Source organism: Callithrix jacchus, chromosome 7 (assembly GCF_049354715.1).
Source record: "Callithrix jacchus isolate 240 chromosome 7, calJac240_pri, whole genome shotgun sequence".
NCBI classification, from domain to species: domain Eukaryota; kingdom Metazoa; phylum Chordata; class Mammalia; order Primates; family Cebidae; genus Callithrix; species Callithrix jacchus.
Window position 1 is genome coordinate 73445138 of NC_133508.1, and position 20738 is coordinate 73465875.

A 20738-nucleotide genomic window follows, 5' to 3' on the forward strand; every position below is an offset into this window, starting at 1 on the left:
GATCTCTTGAGCCCTGGACATCGAGGTGACAGTGAGCTGTGATGGCACCACCGTACTCTAGCCTGGGTGACAGAGCAAGTGGGTTTTATTTATCCTAATATCTCCAGCTCCCAGCAGTGAATGAGATCCAGAGGAAAGGTCAGAGTGCTTTTGCTGGATTTGCTGGTGGTTATCTGCTAGGTGTGTGCTCTGGGCCCTCCTAAGGGCCTGGGACTTGAGAGGCAGGGGGTATCACTTTGCAGCAAGAGTTTTCTGGAAGTCTGGGCCCAGGCTGGACTTGGAAGGCAAGGCAGGAGTGGGTTGGGTGGGTCCTACCCAGAAAAATGTGGGCAGCATTAGCTTTAGCTGGCAGAGCAGGTGGGACAGGTGTAGCCACACCAGGGAGCCTGGCTTTGGGCCCGCAGCTCACAGCCACAGGCCCCGCAGAGCCTATCTCTTCCCTTTGCACTGGCAGGATGAGACAACAGCCTGGTGCTGACGTCCACAGGCTTGGCCTTGGCTGGGGTCAGCGGTCAAGTGGATAGGGCAGGGGCTGGTGTGTGTGTGTGAGCAGAGCTGGGCACGTGCAGGTGTCTCTGTGTGTGAGTGTGGGTCGAGAAGAGTGTGTGTGGCAGGTGCAGGTGTGAGGAGGATAAGAAGAACCAACCTTCAGTGCTCACTGCATGCCAGTGCTTGTCACTGTCATCTTGTAATTCCACATTTTACAGATTTACATTTTAAAGGAAACTGAGGCACAAAGAGGCTACACAGCCAGCAGGGGACAGAGCTGAGATTTACAACCAGGTGGCTTTGGCTCCAGTGTGTACACACTTAACACTAGGCCATGCCGTAAGCTACGTGTGTGAGTGTGCAAGTGTGCGGGCGGACGTGTCTGCAGCAGATGGAAATGTGTGAGCGGAAGAGTATGGGCAGGTGCGGGTGTGGCTTGCAGGTGTGTGTGCCGCTGCCAGGGTGGGTGTGGAACGCAGATCTGAACACCGCTAGAGGGGGAGGTGAGTGTGAGGCAGGGGTGAGGTGGGCTGGGGCTGAGTGAGGTGTGAGTGTGGCTGGGGGGCATGGGGTGTGAGTAGGTGCTGGGGTGAACATCAGCATGACTGGGCGGAACTGAGGTGTGGAACACAGCCTCTTCCCCTGGTGTAGCTGTGCTGGATGAACAGACAAGAGTCTGATCTTGGGCCTCTGCCCCCCTCCCCTGTTGCCCCCAGCCTAGCCAGGCCTGGCCACCCACCTGTACTGTCATCATAGACCACGGTTGCTGACCGCCACTTGAGGTACTGGACCAGGTCGAGGATGGCATGGCTGAGTGAAGCGTAGTCGGGGTAGAGGTTCACGTAGAAGGTGTCCTTGTTGTCCAGGGGGTGGTGTTTCCAACGCAGCTGGATGTGGGGCACCTCAAGGGCATTGCAGATGGACTGGACAGCGTTGGTGCAGGAGCCCTGCGATGGCCCGAAGATCGCCACCACACCCAGCGCCAGCTGATCACAGGCTGCAACAGAGGGAAGGGCAGCACAGAAGTCAGCGTGGGGGTGGTGGGCACGGGGACAGTGATGGTAATGATCCTGGAAACACGGGAAAAACAGCAACTGGAACCCTCAGCGTGTGTACAATGGATGAGCTCTCTGAATTTCAGTTTCCTCATCTGAAAACAGGTGTTCTAATAGTCCCTGCCTTGCAAGATCACATGAAGGTGGAGCGACTTGGCAGTGGGAGACTGGAGCACAGTGCCAGGGTACGCTGCCTCCTTAGGAAGCACCAGGACAAAGAAGGGATCATCACCTTCGATGTTATCATCCTGCATTTGGCATCACCAGCTCTGTGCCAGGTCCTGTTCTGGGGGGACTTTGAGTAACAAACAGGAATAAAACCTCTGCTGGCTGATGATGCTTCAGCTTCAACCTCCAGCCCAACCTGTTCTCTACCCCGGACCTGTGCATCTCACCTGTTACTCAACATCATCAGCTGGGTATCTGACACACATATCAGATCTGACATGTTCAGCACAGGATCCCCTCTTCTCCCAGCCTCCCCCACCTCAGTAAACAGCAGCTCCATTGTCACTGGACCCGTATGCTGAAAACAATGGTTCTGTCTTGACTCTTCTCATTCACTCGTATCCCACACCTGAATCCATCAACAACTCCTGTGTCTTCACTTGCCAAACACATCACAATCTGACCACTTCTTGCCACTCACAGCCCCGACTCCCATCCTAGTCCAGCTGCCATCATCTTTCGCTTGGATTATTGCAGAAGCTTTCTCAGTCATCCTTCCTCCTGTCTGTTCCGCACTCAGCAGCCAGGGTGAGACTTTCACAGTGTAAGGTAGATTACATCACTCCTTTGCTCCAAGGGCTCCATGGTGCAAAAGCAAAAGTCCTAACAGCGGTCAGAAATCCTGCTTGTTGCTGTTCCTCCCTCCCGGTCCCCACCACCACCACTTTTCTGACTTCGTCTCCCATCCTTCTTTCCCTCCCTCACAGCATTCAAGGTCCACGATGCTCCTTGAACATGTTAAGTGCACTTCTGCCTCTTTGCATGTGCTGTCCTCTCTGGCTGGAATGCTCTTCCCTCATATAGCCTCAAGACTCCCTCTCTTCCTTGAGGCCTCTGTGTCTGTGTCTTACTAGGGAGGCTGTGATTGCCCAACTTGTAATGGCAATCCCTGTCCCCCTAGACCCTGTTTATTTCCTTCTTTATTAAATGATCACTGGAAGTCTTGTCCATTGGTTGACTTTCTCCTCTCAGTAGAATGTAAGTTCCAAAGAGGCAGGGCCTTGATCTATCTGGTTTACTGCTGTATCAACAGTGCTGGACCATCATCTGAATGTTGAGTAAATGCTGAATCCCTGCCTTCAAACAGGTCAGGTTCTTGGGGAGGTCGAAAAACTTAGGCAGGTGAAGCAGCAGATGCTTTCCACTGGTCTGGGATGGTTGAACATCAGTGAGCACGGCAGAGCATCAGATGAGCAGACCCAGGGCAGCTGGGGCTCAAAGTGGGTGATTTTGCCTAAAGATCCATAAAAAGGGGAGCTCTCAGAGTCATTCTGGGGTGGGCGGGAGAGCTCCCCAGGAGTCATTCTCCCTTCTCTCAACTGTCTCTAATTTTCCCTGGGGCTTCACCCCCCTTTCCACTTTCAACCCACTGGAGCAGAGAATGAGGCTTACACCCAGAAAACCACTCACTCGCCTTCCTAGTTCATAGCCATGGGTTTAGAGGACAGTGTGGGCCAGTTAGAGCCAGTGGGATGCCATGAGACCCACCGGACTGAGAAAGGGGCACATCCCTTTTCAACTGAACCTTCAAGGAAGTCAGAGCTGGAGCTGCAGTAGCCGCCTTGTGCTCATAAAGAAAGAGGGGTGCCGGTCTGTGAACATAGTCAGTGTGGGGTGAGCAGAGCCGAGAGAGAGAAAGAAACATGAGTCGCCGACCAGGCAAAACCCTGGACTTGGAATGTGCATGAACCCAGACTTAGGCCATCTGGTTTTGGTTTTCTACCATGTGGAACCATCAGAGATCCACCAATAGAGCATGAGCAAGCTCAGCTACCTGTGGGCAGGAGAATGGCACTCCATGCACACGTACAACATATAAACACACAGGAGAAGGCGGGACAGAGCACCGAAGCAGGAATTAATACACTGGATTCAGACACATCCTGGCTGCCTCAAGGGCCTCTGGGAATGACCCACTGGGCACAGGCCCTAAGATTGGCAGGGCCCAGGGCCAGAGTACAAGTGGAAGCCCACATACCATATGGCTAAATAGTTACATGTTGTTAGTGAAGCTTCAGAACTGTTAAATCAAACATGTCCTTTTCTCCTACCTTGACAAACGTACCTTCATAACCATCTGGAAAGTCAGGTGACAATAGAGACTTCTTCTATGCAGTGACACAGGGGGAGATGACACCACGACCCCATCCTGACCCTTTCTCTGTTACCACTGGCTCTGTCCCAAAGCATAAGGGGCCTTGCACTCTCTATGGACACCCCAACCCTTATGCCCAAACACTGCCTACACCCCTTTGCAAACAGCTGCCTTTTGGTCACTCCTAGGTCCCAAGAGTGTACCTCCTGGAAGTACGGCTTTCACTCCAGAAGACAGATCCAGGGAAGAGGCCAGTGCCTGCCCTGAAAGTGGGCTCAGGGCCAAGTGGGCAGGAAATCCAGGGTTTAGATACTTAGAGAAAAGTCTGCAAGGGCAGGGCACAGGCTCCTGGTGGGTATGTCCCCTGGTCCCACTGACTCCTTGTCCCGGGAGGAGAGGCCAACCAGAGGAGGCAGAGGGCAAGGCATCAAAGCACAGTCCCTGGGAAAGGGTCCTTCTTGCCAGGGTTTAAGGATGGTACAGATTGACCCAGAGATACAGGGTAGTTTTGAATCCACCAGAATGTGGGGTCTTGGGGCGTTTTCCCTCTCGACTAACATCCATCACTCCCACTGCTTCCCGGTATTGGGAGATATTATGTAAAGAAGTTATTTTTCCTGAAATCTGTACTTCTCCCAGGAACACTAGAGACTGCCACTTATGCCAAGATGAAAGATACAGCAATGTGGTTAGTTTTTGTTGGGAGTCTGCTGGAGCCCCTGGAACACAGGACAGAACAACAGCAGTGCCAGGATAGAGGACATCTCCTGGGCAACCCAGGATTCCTTGTACCAGGGTCAGGTGCAGGAAAGCACATACAACAGGATGCATGGCATCCTCCTGGTGCTCCTGCAGTTCTGGGACTGGGGGCCAGGTCGGGAGGCCACCATTTTGTTCCTTCTCTTGTCACCATTGAGTCAATAAGCCTTGCGTAGCCCTCGGTGTGAGTGGGTATGCGAGACAAACCACAGTGCTTTAATACATGCTTTAAAAACAGGAACTCAGGGTTTGTTGGTGAATTTAGGGATAGTTCTCTTTCCTAGCTCCCTCTCCCCAAGGAGGCCACCCTTGGATCTGTACTCTCACTGCCCATTTATGCTATTCCTCTGCCATCTGGGGTGTTGAGTGTCTTCCACAACCACCTTGTCTCCTTCAGATTAGACACTTCCCAAGGAAGGAGGCCATGTGTGAGTCACTCTGCAACCATGGGGGCTGGGTCCCAACAGGGAAGAGATGTGACAGTGAGTAATAGCAGTCCAGGGCTTGCCCAAGCCTGAGGCCATGGGCACCCTCTAAACACTGTAGGTTTCCCTCATGTTCTCTCCTACCTCTGTTTCGAACCTCCCAGTCCCCTCATGTCTCTGGTTTCTGTCCCACTATATTCTGTGTCTATTCTTTTTCCCCAAACACCTTCAGTTTGAAGACTTGGTTGAATGACTCAAATGTCTCGTTCCCTCCCACCACCACCTCTAAGAATCTGCCTCTTAGATTTCCTTCACTGATTGATGCCTTGAAGCAGGCAGGTGCATGCTTCCCTGCCACCACTACCCTTACACAGCCTGGCCTCTTAGTTCATGTCCAAGGTCTGTCAGGACATCTTGTTTGACCAAGGCAAGGGAGAGTGGACCAACACCAAGTCTGATGATGCAGAGGATTGTAAGAGTGTACTTCAAAGAAGTGACTTCGATTTTGACATAGACTGTGAGGATTATGACAAAGGCAACTGAAATCATTGTGATAGTAAAGACCATACTGTGAGGCTGTCAATAGTAACAGTGACGACATTGCAGAGGGTGAAACTGATCATGTTGATGTTGTGAGAGCAATGGCGGGATGGTGATGTTGATGTCGGTGTTGATGAGACTGACAATGATAAAGGCGTCGGTGCCTTCCCTGTAATGGTGATAATCACAGGGGATGACGGGATGTCAGCATTGATGAGAGAGGAGGTGATAACAACGTTGATGGTACTGACAGTATCAGTGGGACAGTGGCAGAGATGGTGCTGATGAGGCTGGTGACGATGAAGATGCTGCTGTCATGGCAGTGATGGAGGTGATGACAGTAGGGGTGGTGCTGGTGGGGCTGATACTAAGAGTGGAGGTGATACCATTGTTGCTGGTGAAAACAGTAATTATGGTGCTGGTGTGGGTGTTGATACTAGAGTCAATGGTGGTGGCGTGATGAGGACGACCACACACCGTGTTTCATTCTGCAAGAGATGCAGTGATTAGACCTCACTCTTGCATAGCAGGAAGCATCAGTCCTGCCCTTTACCTGGCCTCTTTCCACTTCCCCTTTCCTGTCTCCTCCCTGTTCCTTCCACCATCTGAGGACTTCCCGACGGGGGAGAACACTGCTGCCCCACAGGGACCAGGGCAGGGTTTACAGTAGCAGCAGCAGCAGCAGCTTTTCCTCCAGATGTTTCCAGGGCAGCAGCCAACTCTTGTTCTGGCAGCCCTGATCACACTGCAGTAATTACATTATTTGTGGCTTCAATTTTGAATCCATTTTCTGGTCATTTTACAGTAACTCAATGGTTCACAGTCATTGCTTGAGTCCACAGCCTGAATGCCATCCCCCAACCCCCTTTCCATGGCAATTGTAGTTATAGCAAAAATTATCCCAATCAATTTGTGTCTTAAAAGGAATTGAGCAGCCCAGAGAATAAGTGAAGGCGGAGGAGCCTGGGGAGCCCTGGGTCGATTCCAGGCTCACTCTGGTCAGCCTTGGAAGAAAACACAGACACTCTTTGCGCGCTGCTGCCTCTGGCGCTGCCTGGCAGTCACTCATCTTTTAATTTTCCACAAAACGTGGAGATAAAGACAATAAGTGAAAGTCCCTTTCAAAGGGAAAAGGCCCCCTGGGCCTCATGTGGAGGGAAGGACTAATTCAAGCAGTGCTGGCAGGGCAGGCGGTGCCAGGCTTTGTGCCTCAGTGTCCCTTCCCCCCATAGGGCCCAAGGTGGCTGGATCCAGCTGGAGGGGAAGAAAGCAGTGATGAGGACTTCTGTCTAGGGAAAATGAATTATCGCTGTATTAATTAGAATATGCCCCAAGCCCCTTGGAAGAGTCCTAAAGATGCCTCAGGAGAATGCTGTTTAAAAACCAAAGATCAAAGGAACAAATAAAGATCATGGGAACCTGGGGCTCCCTGAGGGATGGAGGGTGCCCAAAGGGGAGGGTGATCCAACAGCAGGAATGTGTCAAGGTCTGACAGTCGTGCTTCCAGTCACAGCAGAGGGATGGCCTCTGTCTTGGGCGTGTAATCAGAGGGACACTGAGGGCTGTGGAAAGACGGCACTTAATTTTTTATTGAGATATAAAATATAGCAAAGTGCATTAATGTTAAGCACATGAGTGTTACAAATTTTCACACAGAATTTCATTCCTATATCATGCACCCATGCACGTTACGCTGTCTCAGTCAAGATACAGAGCATTTCCAACACTAAGAAAGGTCCCTCTCACTCCTTCCAAGTCAATATCCACTCACTGCACACCACTCCCTCCCCCAGAGGAAATCTCTTTTCTTCCATTCAATACTACGTCTGTGAGGCCCATCCATGATGTTGAGTGGAGCAAGTTTATTCTTTTTTTAATTGCTGATTAAAATTCCATTATATAATTATATTGCAATCTATCCATTCTCCTATTGATGGACCTTTAATTTGCTTCTAACTTTTGGTTATTATCATTGAAGTGGCTAGAAGTATCCTTGTAGGGACAAGCTTTAGGAGATACTGCCAAATAGTTCTCCTAAGAATAATGCAAGGTTTCACTCGCATCAGCATTGTATAGAAAAAGTAAGCCCACACCCCTACCTCTTACCATACCTAGAAAATCAACGTGAGATAGATCACAGAGCTAACCGTGAAAGATAAAACAACGGCACTTCTAGGAAAAAATAATGAGAGAATATCTTCAAAACCTTAGGACAGAGAAAGACCCCTCAAGCAACACAAAAGGCATTAACCATAATAGAAAATATTGATAATTTTGACTTCTTTAAATTAAGAACTTTGCTCCTCACAAGAAACGAGAGAAGGTAAAGGCAAGCCCACATGTAATGGGTATGTGCAATAGAGAGAGGTCTCCAACAAAGGGCGCGAGAATATATAAATCAAGAACATAGGCCGGGCATGGTGGCTTGTGCCTGCAATCCTAGCACTTCGGGAGGCTGAGGCAGGTGGATCTCGAGGTCAGGAGTTCGAGATCATGGCCAACATGATGAAACCCTGCCTCTACTAAAAATACAAAAATTAGCTGGGTGTGGTGGTGGATGCCTGTAATCCCAGCTACTTGGGAGGCTGAGGCAGGAGAATTGCTTGAACCACGGAGGTGGAGGTTGCGGTGAGCTGAGATGGCACCACTGCACTCTAGCCTGGGTAACAAGAGTAAAATTCCATCTCAAAAAAAAAAAAAAAAGACTTCCACAAATCAAACAGAAAATGACAAGCAACTAACTCAGTTTAAAAAGGTGACTGAAGGGCTCAAAGAGGCCCTCCAAGAGAAAATATTCAAATGCTCTATTAGCATAAGAAAATGTGCTTAACATCTCTAATCATCAGGGAAATATAAAATAAAGCCACAGGGAGAGACTCACTACATAAACTACCAGAATGGCCAAAATTTAAAAATAAAACTGACTTTACCAAGTGTCAGTGAAGATGTAGGGCAACTGCAACTCTCATGCATAGCTGCCGGGAGTGCAGACTGTGCAGCAGCTTTGGAAAACTGTTTGGCTGAACATATGCACATTCTGTGACCCCCACACTTCCTCTCCCAAGTACACGCCCAACAAAGATGAGTATACATGTGCATCACAAGACGTCTACACGCATGCTCACAGGAGCGAGGCAGGTAATAACCCCAAGCGGAAACCAACTCATAAGTGCAACAAAAGTGAAATGGATTTTTAAAAAATGGGGTATATTCATGTAACAGAATACTGTGCGTCAATGAAGAACAATGGACTACTGCTATATTCAACCACGTAGTCAATCTCATGGATACGAGACAGAGCAAAGAGCAAGGCTCTGAAGAGTAGACACTGAATGATTTCATTTATGTAAAGTTCAAAACCAGCAAAAATCAGTATGGGACACCAGCAGTCAGAACGGTGGTAACCTTGGGAGAGGAATGACTGGGAGGGGCACAGGGGCTTCTGAAGGGCTCACATGGTCTATATCTTGATATGGGTGGCAGTTCCTTTTTTCTTGATCTGGCTGGAGTAGGCGTCTGTTTTTTACAAACTAATACTCCTTGCCCAAGCCAAGGCTCCACCCTCCCTTTCCTGTGCTCTCTCCTGCGACTCCCAGTACAGCACCTGTTGCTTCAGTCACTAGATTATAAACTACATGGTGGCAGCAACCAGCAGCCTCTGCCTTACCCACTTTGGGATCCCCAGCACCTGGCACACAGTGGGTGCTCAACAGAGACTTCTCAAGCGCATAAACTAACCTTCAAACAACTTCCATTTTCCACTCTACTTTCTGCCTTATCCGACTCCTTACTGCTTCCCACCATCCTTCAAAGCTCAACTCAAATCTCTCCTCCTCCAGGAAGCCTTCCTTCTTATACTACAACCCTTCTGTAGCTCTCTCTCATTTTCTGGTTGTTATAATTATTGGTCCTATGACCTAGCTTCCTTGGGCATGACCTCTAAAAGGCAGGGCCTTTTCTCCTGCAGGGATCATAAGGAACAATATTCATTAAGTGAGTCTGACACTTTTACTTGTGTACCCGATCAAACCACCAAGACTGATGTTGTGCCTCCTGTGTGCCAGGCCCATGCCAGGCTCTAGAGTGGAGCAGTAGAAAGGTATGGGGGCTTGCAGACAAGTGGAAGACATGTACAATAATCACATAACCTCTCTCTCACACACAAAAGTCAGGCTTGTGAAAGAAAAGTTCAATGTTATAAGATAAAAGCAAGGAGAATTGACCTTGTCCCCCTCAGGGGGACAGGAAGGACCTCCCTGAGGACTGGCAGTTTGAGAGGAGAAGGATGAGTTGGCGAGACAAAGGGCATGAGAGGGTGGGCTGGAGAAAGGGGATTGCAAGCAGAGGGAACAGCATGTATGGAAGCCCAGAGGTGGGAGGAAGCATGGTACCCGGAGGCGGGCAGGTGTGGCTAGAACCCAGGGCGTAAGGGAGGGAATGGTAAGGATGTGGCTGGAAGGTCAGGTTTGGGCTAGACTGGAAAGGCCCTCATGGGCTCTGATGATGATTTGGGGAAAGACCATGAGATGCTCCATCCAAGATTTTTTTTTTTTTTTTTTTTTGAGACAGAGTCTTGCTCTGTTGCCCAGGTTGGAGTGCAGTGGCGCGATCCCAGCTCACTGCAACCTCCGCCTCCCGGGTTCAAGCGATTCTCCTGCTCCAGCCTCCTGAGTAGCTGGGATTACAAGCGTGCACCATCAAACCTGGCTAATTTTTTAATAGAGGCAGAGTTTCACCATGTTGGTCAAGCTGGTCTCAAACTCTTGACCTTGTGACCCACCCTCCTTGGCCTTCCAAAGTGCTGGGATTACAGGCATGAGCCCCCGTGCCCAGCCTCTTCCAAGATTTTAAGAAAGCAAGTCATCTAATCTGGCTGCGGGGAGGTGGGCATGGAGGGGGGCTGTGGCTTCGCTCACTTGGAAGCCTAGGGCTAGAGTTTCAGGAGTTGGGGGTTTCTGTCTTGGGCGTGCTCACCAACAACTTGGCAGTTTCACATAGAGCAGGGCTGTAATTTCCTGGACGAAGTACCTCTGGGAAGGCTCAGAAACTCTGCTCCAGGTTCCCTGCCTGGCTGGGGAAGGTCCCTGTGTTGAACCACATGTGTACCACTAGGGAGTCACTGAATTATTTTAGTAATTTTTAGAAAACATGGAAAACCCTGCCTAGCTTTTTGTGGGTGGTTGTACCCACGTGGGCCTCTGCACTCTGATTCCAGGCGTTTGTTCTGTATCCTGACCTTTTTATTGAGCAGTTTTGGTTGAGTTCAGTCATTTTCTGGCTGGACAAGGCTGGGCAGAGGTTGTCAGCATGGACTCTCAGCAGGGAGATGTGCACTTCACTGCACAGGGTTGGCTGCAGGGCATGCTGGGAAAAGAGTGGGAGGACACAGGCAGGGAGGGGGCACAAGAGCAGAGAGAGGGGTCACGGGTGAAGGATCAGTCTTAAGATGATCCAGGCTAAACCAGTGTGGGGCACCTCTTGTCTGTCTTCAGGTCAGCTCTGCGATTCAGCAGAGTCGCCTCAAAAATGTCAGCAGTGGCCGGGCGCGGTGGCTCATGTCTGTAATCCTAGTACTTTGGGAGGCCGAGGCAGGTGGATCACCTGAGGTCAGGCGTTCGAGACCAGCCTGGCCAACATGGTGAAACCCCATCTCTACTAAAAATACAAAAATTAGCCGGGTGTGGTGGCATGTGCCTGTAGTCCCAGCTACTCAGGAAGCTGAGTGAGGAGAATCGCTTAAATTTGGGAGGCGGAGGGTGCAGTGAGCTGAGACTGTGCCACTGTACTCCAGCCTGGGCAACAGAGTGAGACTAGAAAGGCCCTCATGGGCTCTGATGATGATTTGGGGAAAGACCTTCAGCAGTAACTGCACTCAGTATCAGGGACTCTCTGACTGCTAGCACACAAGGCAAGGAGAAGCAGGTGGGTGGGACGCAGAAATTGGGTCACTGACCTGGTAGCTAAGTGCAATAAGAATAAAGTCCTATATGGTACTTCCTACTTGCCAGACACTGTTCTAAGCACTTTACAGAAATGCATCCATTTCTCAGATGAGAAAACTGAGGCACGTGGTATTTTGTCCAAGGTCACACAACTAATATCAGAGCTGCTAGGATGCAAGTCCAGGCAGTCTGGCTCCAAGCCTAAACCAGGTAGAAAAGGCTCTGAACCTACCTGGAGCTCTGGCCCGTTCCCAGGGTCTTGAACACAAATGCAGTGCCTCCCCTCCCCAGACCAGGAAGAGAACAGAGGCAGGTGCTGCACACTCACCCTTTTTGGTAGCCTCGAAGCTGTCATGGAAGTGAATCCTCTGTATGTCATAGGTCAAGGTTGTGTTGGGCAGCAGAGTCCTGTTCCTGTTGATGATGTTGGCAGAAAATCGAAAGGCATGCTCCTCGGCGTTCATGACCTGGGCGTTGGGGCCGTCCGCATACTCGAAGATTCCTCCTGTGAAAGATGGGTAAAATAGTGCGTGGTTGGGAGGAGGGATGAGGCTCTAGCAAGCATGCTTGGCTCAGAAGCTTTTATAGACAAGCTGCCCGCTCCCTGAAATGTTCAATAATATCCTAGGTAATTGCCAGACCTAGAAAGTGTGCAGGAGCACAAGAAATACGAAAATCCTCCTCGTTCATTTCACTCAACCAGCAAATTCCTGATAACAGAGCCTGACAGGGCCAAAATAAGATTACCAACTTATTAATATTGCTGTGAAAATTCTCAATAGAATTCTGGCAAGCAGAATCTACCAGAATATTACCAAGATAATATACCATGACCACGCAGAATTTTATTCTACGAACCTAAGACTGGTTTAGTATAAAGAAATCTATGAATATCATTCCATCACATCAATAGTTCACACAAGAAAAAAATACATAATCAACTCACAAAATGCCAGAAAGCATTTGATAAAATCCAGTATCTATTGCTGTTAAGAATGCTTAATAAAATAGCTCAGAGAGATACTTCCTGGAAGCATCTTTGGCTTAAATCAGCCTTTAATATCATACTAATGGTGAAAAACTAGAGGCATTCTCATTAAAGAAAAACAAGAGGCATGGGGGAGGATTCACACCACGTCATTAGCAAGCGAAATAAGAAAGAAAAATACTTTAGAGGCACAACATTTGGAAAGAAATAAATTCTTATTTGCAAGTGATATAAAAACCCTGAAAATAATCCCTAAACATGAAAACAAGTAAGAGCTAGTAGGCAAGTTAAGTTAAATGACCAGTTAGTACAAATTAATAGTGTTTCTTCCTATCAATGACAATCAGTAAAAAAACTTAATAGCAAATGAATTCCTTTTACAATATCAGCAAAAACATTAAATAAGTAATAATAAACCAAATAAGAAGTGTGCAATTCCAGTTTTATTTATTTATTTATTTTTTTGAGACAGAGTTTCCCTCTTGCTGCCCAGGCTAGAGTGCAATAGCGCGATCTTGGCTCACCGCAGCCTCTGCTTCACGGGTTCAAGCGATTCTCCAGCCTCAGTCCCCCAAGTAGCTGGGACTATAGGCACTCGCCACTATGACAGGCTAATTTTTGTATTTTTAGTAGAGATGCCATTTTACCATGTTGGCCAGGCTGATCTCGAACTCCTGACCTCAAGTGATCCACGTGCCTTGGCCTCCCAAAGTGCTGGGATTACAGGTGTGAGCCACTGCACTTGGGGGCAATTCCAGTTTTGAAACATGACAAAAGCAGACTGGGAGCAGTGGCTCATGCCTGTAATCCCAACACTTCCGGAGGCCAAGGCCGGAAGATCATGATTGAAACCAGGAGTTCAAGACCAGCTTGGGCAACATAGCGACACATTGTCTTTACAAAAATAAAAACAAACAAACAAACAAAAACACCTTTAGTGAGAGATATAAACATAGCCTTAAATGAAGACGCATGGCGTTTTTCCGAATAGTAAAGTTCAAGTGTAGAGGTGTCAATTTTTCCAAGTTAATTTTTCAGTTAAATTTAATTCCAGTCAGAATCATGAAAGGATTTTTCTTTTCCTGATAAAATGACTCTAAAATGTAGCTGGAAGACTAAACATGAGCTAATGACCAAAACATGTTTTAAAGAGAATAATGAGAGGTGACTCGTACTGCCAGATTTTAAAATGTATCATTAAGCCAAATAATTAAACTCATGTTGTAATAGCATGTGAAAACACAGACAGATCAAAGAAACAGGATGAAAAGCTCCCATAAAGAGACTCAAGTAAAGATAAGCATCCAAAACGGGAGAAAGATGGCTATTTCCCATCAGTAAGTAAATGAATTATTCATTAACTGTGCTATGACAATTATTCAATTATTTGGAAGAAATTGAAGTTAGAATTCAATCTTAATCTATACATAAAATTTTTTTTATCTGGAAAAAATTCCAGATAAATTAAAGATTAACGGCAAATGGATAAGGGGAGGAGCAGAGAAAATACTATAAAAGCACCAAAAAAGAAAATATAGGTGAATATTATACAATATTGGGTAGAGGAGGCCGTTGTAAGCCTTTCAAAAAAGTCAGAAACCATAGAAGAAAGATTGATAACTCCACAAGAAAGCATAAAACTTCTTCCCACCAAAAGTACCATAAACAAAATTAAATTACAAATACATGTAAATAAATATTTGTAACATATATGGGAGCATACAGATGGATGCTCTTATTTTATAAAAAACACTTAAATTCAACAAAAAGGACAAATACTTCCATAGAAAAATGTGCAAAGGACAAGTATGAACATTTAACAAAAGAAAAGAAAAGAATACGAATGAGCTATTAATGTATGAAGGAGTGTGCAACTTCCCTAACAATTAAATAAACTCAATTTAAGCCAACAATGAGACACCATGTTTTGCTCATCCAGTTGGTAAAGATACAACATAAACCATGGCTATAGCTTTGGTGTGGGAATAGTTGTTTAGAAATAGACACCTGCTTAACTGTGGGTGGAGGGAAATATATACCCAGCCTGTCTTGATGGACATTAGAAATTTACCAAAAGCCCTAAAAATGTCAATGCCTTTGACTCAGTACTTTGATTTCTAGAAATTGACTCCAAAAGAAACAATGGGCACATGGATTACGTATGAGGAAGGAGATCTAGAGATGTCCAACCAGAGAAATAATAAACTATTGTATATGTATTTACATATAATCACAAGCATTTAATGACACAGGAAACACCCATGATATATTTTTAAGTGAACAATGAAGGTTTCCGGCAGAGGTGCTGTACAATTCCCTTTAGAAGAAGAAGAGGAGGAACTTACGTCTTTAACATAAAAATAGAAGACTTTTTTTTTGTTCTTAATGCCTTTCTATATTTTTTCCAATAAAACGCTTATTATTTGTAATAATTGATTTGATTGAGGTATTTTTATGTTCTACAAGATTCACCTGCTTTAAAGCGTACAATGATTTTTACTAAATTTACTGAGTTCAATGACCATAAGCGCAATCCTGTTTTAGAACCTTCTCGTCACCAGATAAGATTCCCCATGCCCATTTACAGTGAATTATAGTTTTCATTCCTGCTCCCAGGCAACCACTAATTTACTTTCTGTCACTAGAGATTTGTCTTTTCTGAACATTTCATACAAATGGAATCACACAATAGGTGGTCTTTTGCATCTGGCTTGCATTTAGTGTGCTTCTGCAGTTCATCCACATTAGTATTGTGTATCAGTACTTTATTCCTCTTTATTGCTAAATAATATTTTGTATAGACGTACCACATTTTATTTATCCATCAACCCAGTTGATGGGTATTTGGATTGTTTTAATTGCTTTGACAGTTCTTAAAAGTAGTGTTTTCCAGTCTCCAGTCATGTAAGAAGCTTAAAAGTCTGTCCTAACAGCCAGTGAATGCTGAACAAACTGAAAAGTCAACAACTCTTCTTAGATCTGTAAGAGAAGTGAGGTCACAGGGCAAACCACTGCCCTCAGAATTGGAGAGATAGGTAAATAGAGAGAATTACAACTTATTGGAGCAGAAACCTCCGTGGGAATCCGTGTGCAGGTAGGAAAACTGAAAGCGTAATTGACAAGTTGCTGGAGGCTCAGTATGGATAAGTCTGAGACAAAAACCTCAAGAGAGGCCTTCACTGGGCCCCCATGTTTTTGTGAGTTTTACTCCTGGAGTTCTACCAGGTTCTTAAGTGAATATTGGAGAAAAATTCCCATGTGCTTCTGGCAGTGGAAGTGGGGAAGGGGAAAAGGAATCATTTTGAAATATGCCAGAGCATTCTGTTCTTTTTAACAAGGTTTATCCTCAGGGGAAACTAGTTAGCCAGAGCCTAGCCTGCTGGGGTTTAATGAGACAAACTGACCTGGTGGAAGGGAAATACTCAACTCCAACCCACCTTAGCCATCCTATCCCATTTACGCCTGTGTGTTGCGGGGGAGAAGCACTTGTGAAGTTCACAGCCCAGGGGCACAAACTCACTGAAAGACTAAAAGGTAATCATAGCACTATAGAATGCTTTCCCTTGTCCCCACACCTTACCTCTATATCACTAAAGGCCTTATTTTCAGCAGTCCCTTTTACCCTTTCACCAGTACATCATGTCCAGCTCTCCAGAAAAAATTACAGGACATAATAAAAGGCATAAAAACCATAGTTTGAAGAGACAGAGCAAGCATTAGAACCAGATTCAGATATATCAGGGAATTTGGAATTATCAGACCAGAAATTCAAAACAACTATGATTAATATGCTAAGGGCTCTAATGGATAAAAAGGACAGCATGCAAGAACAGATAGGCAAAGAGATGGGAATTCTAAGAAAGAAAATAAATGTTAGAGATAAATAAACAAAACACAACACTGTAACAGAAGTGAAGAGTGCCTGTGATGGGCTTATGAATGGATTGAACGCAGCTGAGAAGACGGTGTCTGAGCTTGAGGGCATCTCAATAGAAACCTCCAAAACTGAAAAGCAAAGAGAAGAAAGACTGGAAGAAGAAAACAGAATATCCAAAAACTGTGGCTGTCAAGATGTCTAATGGAAATGCAAGAAGGAGAAGGAAGAGAGAAATGATCAGGAGAAATATGTCTTTCCTTAGATTAATGTCAGACACCAAACCATGGATCTAGGATTCTTAGAGAACGCCAAGCACCAAACAGGAAATATGCCCCCAAAATGACACTGAGGCACATCATTTCCAAACAACAGAAAATCAAAGATCAAGAAAAAATCCTGACAGGAGCCAGAGGAAAAATACATCTTATCTATAGAGAAAAAAGATAAGAATTACATCTGACTTCTCTTCCATGCAAGCAAGAAGAGGGTGAAGTGAAATATATAAAGTATTGAGAGAAAATAAACACCAATCTATAATTCTGTATCCTGAGAAATTATCCTTCAAAAGTGGAGAGAAATAAAGACTTTCTCTGACAAACAAAAATCAATGAAATTTGTTGCCAGCAGATCTGCCATAAAAAGATGTTCTTTAGAGAGAAGGAAAATACTATAGGTCAGAAACGTCAATCTACATACAAGAAGAACACTGAAGAAAGAATAAGCGAAGGTAAAATTTTAAAAACTGTATTTTTCTTATTCTTGATTTAACAGAAAATAGTTTGTTCAAAATAATAGTAGTGACAATGTAGTCAATATATTCACTTATGTGTGCTTATATATGAGCAAAATGAATGACAGCAATGATATAAGGATAGAAGGGAGGAATTAGGATTATTTTGTTATTATAAAATACTCACACTATGTATCAAGAAGTATATAACATTATTTGAGGGTGGACTTGGATTAGTTGCATATATATATTGCAAACTCTAGGGCAACTACTAAAAAAAAGTATAATTGATATGCTAAGTAAGGAGAGGAAATGAAATGATAACATGCTCCATTAAAATCACAAAAGGCAGAAAAGGGCTGGAAGACAAAAACAGGAACAAAGAACAAGGGCAACAAATAGAAAACAGTGACAAATAAGGAAGATATTAATTCAGTTATATCAATTCTCATTTTAAACATCGAAGGTCTAAATGTATTAGTTAAAAGATAGAGATTGTCAAAGTGGATCAAAAAACAAGATCCAACTATATGTTGTCTACAATAAACCTACTTTCACTATAAAGACACACATAAAATAAAAGTAAATGAACAGATGAATAATTTATTCCTTGAATGCAAGGATGGTTCAAAACATAACAACAGATCAATGTAATACATCACACTGACAGAATAAAAGAAAAAAATGCGATCATCTCAATGAATGCGGAAGCAGCACTTGACAACATTCAACAATCTTTCATGATAAAAGACACTCAACAACTAAGAACAGAAGGAAACTATCTCCACATAATAAAAGCCATTTATGAGTAACCCATAGCAAATGTCATACTCAATGGTAAGAGACAGAAAGCTTTTCCTCTAAGATCTGTAACAAGACAATTCTACTTTCACCAATTCTATTAAACACTGTACTGTAAGTTCTATCCAGAGCAGTAAGGCAAGAAAAAAAAAAATAAGGCATCCAAGTTGGAAAGGAAGAAGTAAAATTATCTGTCTGCAGATGATATGGTCTTATATGCAGAAAACCTAAAGTATTTCACAAAAAAACTGTTAGAGCTAATAAAGGGATTTGGCAAAGTACCAGAACACAAAGTCATTACACAAAATCAGTTGCATTTCTATACCTAACAATAAACAATCTGAAAAAGAAATCACAAAAGTAATTCCACTTATAATAATCTCAGAAAGGACAAATGACTTAGGAATTAACCAAGGAGATGAGAGACTTGTACCTGTACAATGAAAACAATATGGGAAAAAGATTTAAATAGACATTTTTCAAAACAAGACATGCAAATGGCAAGCAGGCATATGAAAAGGTGCTCAAATCATTGATCATCAGAAAAATGCAAACTCAAACTACAATGAACTATGATCTCACCCCAGTGAAAATGGCTTATATCCAAAAGACAGGCAATAATAAATGCTGCTGAGGATGTGGAGAAAAAGGAACCTTCATACTGTGTTGGTGGGAATGGACATTGGCACCATCACTATGAAGAACAGTTTGGAGTTTCCTAAAAAAACTAAAAATAGAGTAATCTCACTGCTGGCATATACTCAGAAGAAAGGAAATCAGTATTTTGAAGAGATATCTGCACTCTTATGTCTGTTGCAGCACTATTCACAATAACCAAAATTCGGGAGCAACCTAAGTATCCATCAACAGATGAATGGATAAAGAAAATATGGTGCTTACACACAATGGAGTACTATTCAGCCATAAAAAAGAATGAGATCCTGCCATTTTCAACAACATGAATGGAACTGGAGGTCATTATGCTAAGTGAAATAAGCCAGGCACAGAAAGACAAACATCACAGCTCTCATTTGTTGGATCTAAAACCCAAAACAATTGAAATCATGGAGATAGAGAGGATGGTGACCAGAGCCTGGAAAAGGTAGTGGTAGGGTGGGTGGGGGGGATGTGGGAGTGCTTAACAGGTAGAAAAAAGACAATTAGAAAGAATTAATAAGACCTAGTATTTGATAACACAATAAGATGACTATAGGCATTAATTATTTAATTGTACACATAAAAAATAACTAAAATATACATAAAAGAGTACACATAAAAAATAACTAAAATATACATAAAAGAGTATAATTGGATTGTTTGTCACACAAAAGATAAATGCTTGAGGAAATGGCTACCTCATTTCCCATGATGTGATTATTACATATTGCATGCCTGTATACCTTACAAGAAATATTAAAATATGTTCTTTAGAGAGAAGGATAATAATATAAGTAAACATCTTACATACCTCATAAATATATACACCTATTATGTACACATAAAAATTAAAATGTAAAGTTTAAAAAACCCTTCAAAACATTGTTGAAGGAAATTAAATAAGACATAAATAAATGTAAACACATCCCATGTTCATGGACTGGAAGACTTAATATGGTTAAGGTGTTAACACTGCCCAAATAATCTGTAGATTCAACGAAATCCTTATTACATTTCAATGTCAATGAAAATCCCAATGACATTTTTTTACAGAAATAGAAGAACCAATCCTAAAATTCATATGGAATTGCAAAAGACCCCAAATAGTCAAAAACGATCTTGAAAAAGAACAAAGCTGAAAGACATTTCCTGATTTCAAAACTTACTACAAAGTTACAGTAATCAAAACAGTGTGATACTGTCATAAGGACAAACATATAGAGTATAAAACCTCACATGTATGGTCAAAAGATTTTTGACAAAGGTGCTAAGACCACTGAATGGGGAAAGGGCAGTCTTCAACAAGTAATGCTGGAATAACTGAATTACTTAACACCATATACAAAAACTGACTCAAAGTGGATCAAAGACTTAAATGTAAGACCTAAAACTATCAAACTCTTAGAAGAAAACATAGAACAAAGACTTCATTACATTGGATTTGGCAATAATCTCTTGGATATGATACCAAAGGTACAGACAAAAAAAGAAAGACAAATTGAGCTTAATTAAAAAATTTCCAAATAATTGTGCATCAAAAGACACTATTAACAGAGTAAAATGCAACCTATAGAATGGAGGAAGATATCTGCAAATCATGTACTTAATAAGGAATTAATACCCAGAACATATAGAGAACTTTTAAAGCTCAAAAACAAACAAACAAAATAAACAACCCTTTCCAAAAATGTATAAAGGACTTATTTCTCTAAAGAAAATAGACAAATGGGTAATAAACACATAAAAAATACTCAACATCACTAATAATTAGAAAAATTCAAATCAAAACTACAATGAGATACTACCTCACACCCAGTAGGAGAGCTACTATATAAGAAAAGAAAGTAAGTGTTGGTGAGGATGTGGAGAAACTGGAACCTTTGTGCACAGTTGATGGAAGTGTAAACTGTATAGCCACCGTGGTAAACAGTATAGCGATTCCTCAAAAGATGAAAAATATAATTACTATATATCTAGCAATTCTTCTGGATATACCCAAAGGAATTCAAAGCAAAGACTCAAATAGATATCTGTATACCTATGTTCATAGCAGCACTACTCACAATAGCTAAAACATGGAAGCAACACAAGTGTTCATTGATAGATGGATGAATATGCAAAATGTGGCATATACACACAACAAAATATTATT

At 43.6% G+C, this 20738-nt stretch overlaps 1 protein-coding gene across 2 annotated transcripts in view; it reads right to left on the reverse strand.

Moving 5' to 3' along the window:
* Positions 1-20738, reverse strand: part of GRIK3 (glutamate ionotropic receptor kainate type subunit 3) — a 230936-nt gene that overhangs the window by 78933 nt on the left and 131265 nt on the right. For both annotated transcript variants that reach the window (XM_035250837.3, XM_035250836.3), the window contains exons 2-3: positions 11862-12038; positions 1229-1486 (exon numbers count right to left, since the gene is read on the reverse strand). In XM_035250837.3, the coding sequence (XP_035106728.3) occupies positions 1229-1486; positions 11862-11997 (394 nt within the window). In that variant the 5' untranslated portion in view covers positions 11998-12038. The remainder of the gene's footprint in view (positions 1-1228; positions 1487-11861; positions 12039-20738) is intronic.